The 8102-nt window shown below is 35.1% G+C and overlaps 2 protein-coding genes across 2 annotated transcripts; one reads left to right on the top strand and one right to left on the bottom strand.

Annotated features, from left to right (window-relative positions):
* On the top strand, positions 1-1151 carry LOC143578320 (DNA polymerase II subunit B3-1-like). Its single transcript, XM_077061938.1, has 4 exons — positions 1-285; positions 415-499; positions 959-1000; positions 1069-1151. Exons 1-4 carry the CDS (start codon positions 1-3, stop codon positions 1131-1133), a joined length of 477 nt encoding a protein of 158 aa, XP_076918053.1. The 3' UTR covers positions 1134-1151.
* A 657-nt stretch (positions 1152-1808) lies between these two features.
* On the bottom strand, positions 1809-6898 carry LOC143576601 (putative catabolite repression protein creC). Its single transcript, XM_077060658.1, has 11 exons — positions 6698-6898; positions 5425-5769; positions 5223-5331; positions 5041-5134; positions 4337-4424; positions 4164-4247; positions 3977-4073; positions 3798-3885; positions 3601-3706; positions 3403-3498; positions 1809-2324 (listed from the first exon to the last, which is right to left on the bottom strand). The coding sequence occupies exons 1-11, from the start codon at positions 6881-6883 to the stop codon at positions 1968-1970; spliced, it is 1650 nt and encodes a 549-aa protein (XP_076916773.1). The 5' UTR covers positions 6884-6898; the 3' UTR covers positions 1809-1967.
* Between the last annotated feature and the right edge of the window lie 1204 nt (positions 6899-8102).

Raw genomic sequence — 8102 nt, 5'->3', positions numbered from 1 at the left:
ATGGCGACGACGCAAAAAGCTGAAAAACCAAGAACCATAAAAGAGGAAGCAACTAACGGTCAACGCAAATCCAAAAACGACGAGAAACATACGCCATTATCCAACGGCATTGAGAAGAAAAATGATGAGAAAACAAAGAAGAAGATAAAAGAGGATATTACTATTAATGAGGATAGTTTATCGTCGTATCAGATTCCGATGAGCCGAGTGAGTCGAATCATCAAGACCCAAGATCCCAGCATTCGTATCACTCAAGAAGCTGTTTACATCATCAACAAAGCTTCGGTATTATTAATTAATTAATTTCATTTCTACCAATTTAGGGTTCTATTTATATCTTATTATGCTTTTCAACAATTATTATTAGATTAATTTGACCAATTTTAAATTATTGTGAATTTCATGTGAGTGCAGGAAAAATTTCTGCAGGTGTTCACTACAGAAGCATATGCTAATGCTTTTCTAGAACGGAATAAATGTATTGACTACAAACATCTTTGTAAGTGCTGTCTGTTTCTGTTATTTTGTTTATTATATGCACCTCTTTGCTCTATGTACAACCAAAATAAGCTTTATTTACAACCAGAAACTATGTATGTTTTATACTTTTTACATAAATGGATCGGAACAAAACAGGTTAAAACTTGCTCAAATGTGTTTTTTCGATGCGTAAAGCTTCCTAAGTTAGATTATGACCCACTAGTTACTGAAATTTGGGTTATTAGTTGTATCACTGACGGGTCAAGCAGGTTCAATATGTTTTAACATAAGAGGTCATAAACTTTCCCAATACGAATATTTGATGCATAAACCTCCTAAATCATTTTATGTCAAGATGCTAGATTATTTTTCGAGGTGAATATGGCACACTAATTTTTATAAAAATATAATAATTTTGGACACATGACCATCGGTTTGAGCCATTTAACCAATTTTTGTAATTTGTGTTGTGAATCAGCATCGGTCGTTAGTAAGCGGAGGAGGTTTGACTTTCTTTCAGGTATAGCTTATGCAACAAACAACACATTTTTTTTGTTTTGTACTAAATTAATGTTGTTTTGCAAGCAGACTTTGTTCCAGAGAAAGTGAAAGCAGAGGATGCGATGGTAGAATTACAAGCAGTAGAGAATTGAAACGGGCCTCTAGAATGATCGATGCCACTGATTCGTCTTTTGTAATGTTAAGTTGCAGTACTTTTTGTAAAATTAATGTGTATTTTGATGTTAAGATTTGCTTAGTTTCGTGTAGCCAAAAATTGAATCATGACAACATTCTTGAATTATTATATGACGAGAGCATGACTGGTGGCTGGCTTATTGATATTACACTTTATGCTCCACGCCTACTGCACTTTGTCACCTTGAACTGTCAATACTCACATTTGTCTGTGTTCCTGACTTGCCATACGATGATAGCATGAATCTCAAGGAAAATGTCATATGCAAGATAGGCTGTTCCATTTTACACGTTCTCGTCTTATGGTGAGTTGAGAGTGTCTACATGTTTGATCTTAGCGACCGATGATAATAATATAATGAAGCATCGTTAGTCTACATTGTTGTTTTGCATGTTTTCATAATAGAGAGAGATATTGATGAAAAAGAACCCATTACTATGAGAAATCATTACTAGAAAATTCTGTTCAAAAGCTTAATAATCTCTTTTGCTGTGCATTTAGGCAACTATATATATTCTTGAGAAATATAATAATTCTAATTCTCGTCAGTTATCAAAACCCAAAAAAGTTAATTTAACACAAAGCACTTGCACTTTCTCATCATTAAAAGAAAAAAAGAAAAGCACTACTACATTGTATTTGGATGGTCCTCAACAGCCCATACCCAATTATTCTTACATTTCATAACACCGGCAAAACCAGCCAAAAACAAAACAAATCATGAAAACACAAGTTACTAATTCACCACTATAGTAATAATAATAATCAGAAAACTCAATCTTAAACCCATTTATCTGAAACTGGACCCGATAGGTTTCACAGGTGCACACGTGTCATTGCTGACCTGGCTATCAGAACTTCCTGGCCTCATCCAAATCTTCACATGTCCATCCCGGCTAGCTGTGAGGATGGACTCATGAGAGAATATTAGACCCGACAAAGGTTCTGAGTGGACCCGGTGAGCCACCAACGGTGCGAGCTTAGGGACGTCTTTTGTGCTGGGTGCTGGTTGCAGGGTGCCTACGGGGACCACGCTGTCCCAATGAGATGACTGGTTCCTACTGTACGTGGGAGACCCGCCAGGTGGACGACGAAGTGGGACCACAAGTTCATCCATTGCAAGATCCCAAAGTAGAAGTTGTGTATCCTGCAGGGTGGGGGGTCAAACTGGTCAAAAACTTGTTTTTTGTACTGATTAAAATGAACAGATGTGACTGTTGAGTTGACCTGTAAATCCCCTTTTAAGAGTGTGCATTGGTCGGTTCGGGGCTCAAACCAAAATTTTGGTTTTTAAGTTTTTGAAAACGTTTGGTTTCGGTTTTGGTTTTCAGGGTTTGCCATTTGGGCTTCAGATTTTTGGCCGAAAAAAAGTTTCTAAGTAATTTATAAACATTTTTAAGTTTTTGAAAACGTTTGGTTCGAATTTTGGCATTTAGGGTTCCGCCTGTTGGCCCAAAACTTTAAATTTGGGTCTAATCCGTTGTTAATTAATAACTAATTGATTACTATATATGGGCTAAAATATATGGGTACACTATTTATTAAACTTAAAAAAAATACTTACACTTTAAAATAAAAATTGAAAATCCATAACTTCGGTTAGTTCACTTTTTTTCGGTTTTAACTGCATGCAAAACCGAAACCGAGAGTTTAGTTTTTAGAAAAACACAAAGCTAAACCATTGGTTTTTGTTTGGGTTCAGTGACTCGGTCATTTCAGCTCCATTTTTTGGGTTTTAAATACAGCAAAACTGAAACTGAACCTAAAGTTCAGTTTTTATGAAAACATAAAACCAAACCGTCGTTTTTGCTTAGGCTCGGTTATTTCAGTTTTGACCTTTCTGGCTTAATTATCTGCAAAACCAAACCGTAAGTTTGATTCTACAAAAACATAAAAACCAAACTGTCGGTTTTGCTCAGGTTCTCGGTTCGATTTGTTTTGTTTTTCAGTTTAACTACATGCAAAACTGAAACTGAACCGCAAACTCGGTTTTCACCAACACATAAGACCAAACCGTCGATTTTTGTTTTGAGTTTGGTTATTTTGGTGTAACAATTTCGGTTATATATCGATTTATTCGATTTCATGCACGCCCCTAAGTCCCCCTTTATGTCCTTTACTACAACACCTAATGTGCGAATAATGATATGAAATGTCAAAAACAATACAATATTAAAATCTATGAGTATTAACAGTTTAGAAGGTTGTGTGCATTAAATATATACCTGACCAACGGAACCAAATCTGTATACTGCATTTTCAGATTCATCTTCTGACGTTTGTGGCGGCGTCCAATACGGATCAAAAGCAACTCCGCTAACCTGCAAATCATCTAGTCCAAATTAGTGAAAAAAATCCTTCATATACTTAATATATTAATTGTCTTGACCCATTTCTAAGTCAACGGGGCCAAAATGACCCACCCATGAGTTATGACCTTCTCCCCATGCTACCACTTTCCTATCTTCCATACTCCAAACCTGAACCAAATCATCTTCTCCACCCGTTAATATGTATTTTCCATCCGAGCTGAGTATATAAAATAAAAAAATAAAAAACCTATTTTACTTTATGCTTTATGAAGAAAAAACAAAATTCAAAAAAATTATGATAGTTTTACCTCCAGGCGCAACATAGAAGTGCACTATAGTAACTTTTGCCACCACATATCAGTTGTTCGTTTATAAAATCAAACACCCGTAAATAACCTATGTAAGAAAATAATACAGAGTACAAAATTGAAAAAAACTGAATTAATTATATGTTAATAATTCAATATTTAGCTTAAACACAGTTTACCATCTCTGCCAACAGTTGCTAAATATCTTCCATCAGCTGAGAATGAAATTGCATTGATAGGACCTTGACAGATATGCCATCTGGCAATAGGGTTACTCTGTTTCACAAGATATAATATATTAATTAAATTAACTGTAATTGTGATACCTATTATTTGCATTATCATCAAGAAAAATTGGTTATGTACCTTACTGGAACGTGCATGTGCAACCGAGAATTGAGTTTGATCCTTGATTACAGGGAATGTAGAATCACCAGGACCATCTTTGCTCTAAATATTTTGAAAAAAAAAAGATCAAAATATTAAATGAAATTCAATCAGACGATATAAAATGCATTTATGATTAATCCGAGGCTTGCCTTTTCATAAACATATAAGTTTCCATCAGCATGTGCAGCAACAAAAGCACCATCGCGTTCGGGTATCCACGCAACACCAGTGCATCGACTGCTTAGAAAAGACCATTATAGGTTACGTTCGTGAACATTCAAATTCGTTTATGTTAGTTCGTGAAAGTTCATTTGTGTTCGTTGGTTTATGTTTGTTTACGCTCATTAATATATACATTTAATTTTTTAGGCCGATTACAATTTAATCTAGTTTTAGTAACCTTTTGGGCGAAGTAAATTGTTGTTCACATTTACTTTTAATTGGTTTTAGCTCAGTTATTTTTGTTCGTGAACCGTTTGTTTATACTGTTAATTAACGGACAAAAAGAGCACGGGCATCTTCGTTTTCTTAACAATCGAAGACAAACAAGAAAACACAGTTCGTTTAGACGTTCGTGTTCAATTGTTTGTTCGGTTAAAGTTAAAACAAAGACGAACATGCTCTGTTCGTGTTCGTTCAGTTCATTTACAGCCCTAAATATATGCGCACGGAAGTTACAAGCATTCTTAAAAGTTTTTACTTCACATAATAGAGCTGTAAAGTATACTAACAGCATCAAATAATGTAAAAAAGATTACACTTTATACAGTCAATATCAAATGCATCTTATATCAAACAAAATAAGAATTAGCGAAAAGGGAGATTCAGATTGTATTTTTGTTTAAATCTTTACCTGTTGTTAAGTGCTCCATCTTTGTTATAATGATGAGCACCAACTAGCTTCTTTCCAACATCTTGCAACTGCAATCTCAAAGATCCCGAGTATACTAAAAACAATAAACACTACAAAATAAGTGAAGAGGCCGACATCAAAATCCCATTTGGAACATGAAATTAGAGAAAGATGTTAGCTACCATCTCCTGAGTTCAACCCAATAAGCAAATCATGCCCATCTTTAGCTTTTGAATCAAATGCATGGCAAACAGGGTTTGAGTTGCCAAAACTAATTGACTTTATTGGGTCCTGAAACAAATATATTCTGTTAGTTAAAACTTAAAATGCAATCCAATTATCCAAATAAACAAATCATCAACCATCAAGTTGCATTATGATTACCTTTTCTTCTGAATTGAGCTCTGTAATATACAATGTATCTCCAACATTAAATATCAAATAACTCCCTTTACTATCAGGGGTATTTGAACCAACAGTAGAACTTCCATTATTATTACTCGACCCGCTCACATGACCACTTTTACTTGCTCCACCATTAGCTTTACTACCAGTCCCATTTCCTCCAACAAATCCAAGCATTCGACTCCCGTTTCCACTGCTTCCTAAGAACTTTGATGTCACATATTTCACTCCACTGCTTGCAACACTATAACTTGAGCTAGGTTGCAATGCAGGCAAATTTGTTGCAGCCTGCGCTGGTTGATCCTTGAGGTGTGCTAAAGTTACCTAAACACTCACAAAAACAAAGTTTCATCACTCAATTTGCAACAATTGTACAAGACTCATGTTACTTTGCATCAGGAAAGATATCATGAGTAACAATAGAAAAAAAAAATTATCGCTTATTTCAGAGTAGATACTGTTGAACCTTGAGGTAAGCTAGGATTTCTCTTATCAATATCAATTATCAAAAGCTAATACCTAATGCCAGAAATGAAATTAGAAATGAAATTATAGCTTATTTCAAAATAGATATTACTGGTCGTTGAGTAAGCTAGGTTTTATGAATATCAATTATCAAACGTTAATACCTAATTTCAATTTCGATTACGATTTCAACTAAACTTTCGCAACCACGTATACGAATGATAGCTAATTGACCTAAAATTACATGAATTCGGATATAATCTAGACGCAAAATCTGCAAATATTGCTGATCCTTGACTACCTGCAACACTATAAGTTGAACTAGGCTGCAAAACATGCAAACTTGTTGCAGCCTGCACTGGTAAATCCTTCAGGTGTGCTAAGGTTATCTAAACACTCACAAATTGAAAGTCTCATCACTCAATTTGCAACAATAGTACCATACTCAAGTCAATTTGGCGTCAGAAAAGGTTACTATGATTAACATTGAAACTGAAATTATAGCTTATTCCAGAATAGATGCTGTTGATCCTTGAAGTAAGCTAGGGTTTCTCTAATCAAAATCAATTATAATATCAAAATCAATTGAAACCATAGCTTATTTCCAGATTGAATATTGATGATCCTTGAGGTAAGCTAGGGTTTGCTTAGTCAATATAATATTAGTCATCAATCGCTAATACCTAACTTCAATTTCAACTACAATTTGACATCTACGTATACGAATGATAGCTAATTGACCTAAAAAACACATGAATTACGATAACTTTGTGTAGGAGATGATTACCTGAGTGATGGATTTGGCGAGTGCGTACGGAAGCAGAGACGACGGATGAGTTTTATCGTGTTGGAGTTTGTACCTACCTTCGGGAGTTTTGAAGAAGCTTTTGAGACCTAGAGATTGTGCGGCGGTGTTAGAGGAAGAAGAAACGGAGGATGCGGTGGCGGTAGAGGCGGCGCCGTTATTGATCATGGCGGCGTTGACTTGGAATGATCAGAGGAAGGTTCACGCCATTGGTGAAGGAAGGAAGGTTTTGGACTTTGGAGTTGCAGAAGGTCAATCTGCTGCTGCAAGGGACGGACGATGCGGACGCACCCTTTTTTCTTTTTCTTCTTCTATTTTGTTTAATTAATTAGTTTTATAATAATTATTTGTAATTTGGATATTATTAAGGTCGTCGATGATGATGACGAACAAGTTGAATCGTGGTATCCGGTATATTTACATGTTTCAAATATATAGATTGTAACTAATATAGGTGATCGTGTTTTGAATGATGTTAGAAATTATAGCATTTAGGATGCGTAAGATATAATTTATGAATTTGAAATATAATAAATTGAGGTTTTAGGCATAGTGATTTGGTTTCCGAAGATATATCGTTTCTTTATATTGTGAGTGTGAAAAGATGAGATGTAAACCACAAAGTTAATATTTGGTTTTATAATTACACTAAATCATGAAGTTAAATTATGCTTTAAAAAGGTAAGAGGTAAAGATGGTATGTAAACCATAAGCAAAAGGATATAAAATCCTTATGAACAAAACGATTAAAGACATTGTCAGCGTTACCCTTTTCAACAGTTATTATAGACATTGTAAACACTACACTTTTTCATCAATCACAAAGTTCACGAAGTTCCCCTTCCGCTTCCCCCTTCCGCTTCCGCTTCCACTTCTCTGCTTCTGGATCATATGCGATATACAAGCTAACTATCCAAGTGGCAATCACAATCGGTACGAACACTTGCGGGTTAGGGGCGACCACCGCACCAACGCTAAGTAGACCTACCTACTCACCGGTTTTGATGAGTTTAGGTAAATGTTTCTTCCTAAGACGCTCAACAAACCCGTGTTTGAACACAGGCTTGTTTTCCACCACCTTTTCTTAAAAATCCAAACAAAAAACAAACAAGAGTTGGTTCAAATTTCTATTTTACATAAACAATAGAAATCTACGAGAAGCTTACCACGATTTCCACATTTGAGATCTCAATATTGTTTTCTTCAGCTTCAATGGAAGAGAGTTGCAGCATATCCACCTCATCTTGATCCTACAACAAAAGACGAGAAAACCGATTGTCATTACAATAACTATTATATAACAATAAACACAAACAAAATCTGCAACAGAACCAACAAATATACTAATATGGCTCATAATCAGCAAACATATACACTTAACAATTAT

Source organism: Bidens hawaiensis, unplaced genomic scaffold (genome assembly GCF_021521415.1).
Source record: "Bidens hawaiensis isolate Kalapana, Puna unplaced genomic scaffold, B.hawaiensis_p1.1 tig00001461_1, whole genome shotgun sequence".
Taxonomy (NCBI): Eukaryota; Viridiplantae; Streptophyta; class Magnoliopsida; order Asterales; family Asteraceae; genus Bidens; species Bidens hawaiensis.
Note: the sequence above shows the minus strand (reverse complement) of the source record. Positions and strands in the feature narration are given on the sequence as shown.

Bases quoted from the DNA above. Each gene is read 5' to 3' on its own strand.
- LOC143578320 (XM_077061938.1), top strand. From the start codon at position 1: ATGGCGACGACGCAAAAAGCTGAAAAACCAAGAACCATAAAAGAGGAA. The intron at 286-414 runs GTATTATTAATT...ATGTGAGTGCAG, and splicing joins ACATCATCAACAAAGCTTCG to GAAAAATTTCTGCAGGTGTT. The intron at 500-958 runs GTAAGTGCTGTC...GTTGTGAATCAG, and splicing joins TATTGACTACAAACATCTTT to CATCGGTCGTTAGTAAGCGG.
- LOC143576601 (XM_077060658.1), bottom strand. From the start codon at position 6,883: ATGATCAATAACGGCGCCGCCTCTACCGCCACCGCATCCTCCGTTTCT. The intron at 4,248-4,336 runs GCAAGCCTCGGA...CAAAATATTTAG, and splicing joins ACTTATATGTTTATGAAAAG to AGCAAAGATGGTCCTGGTGA. The intron at 2,325-3,402 runs GTATATATTTAA...CCCACCCTGCAG, and splicing joins GATTTGGTTCCGTTGGTCAG to GATACACAACTTCTACTTTG.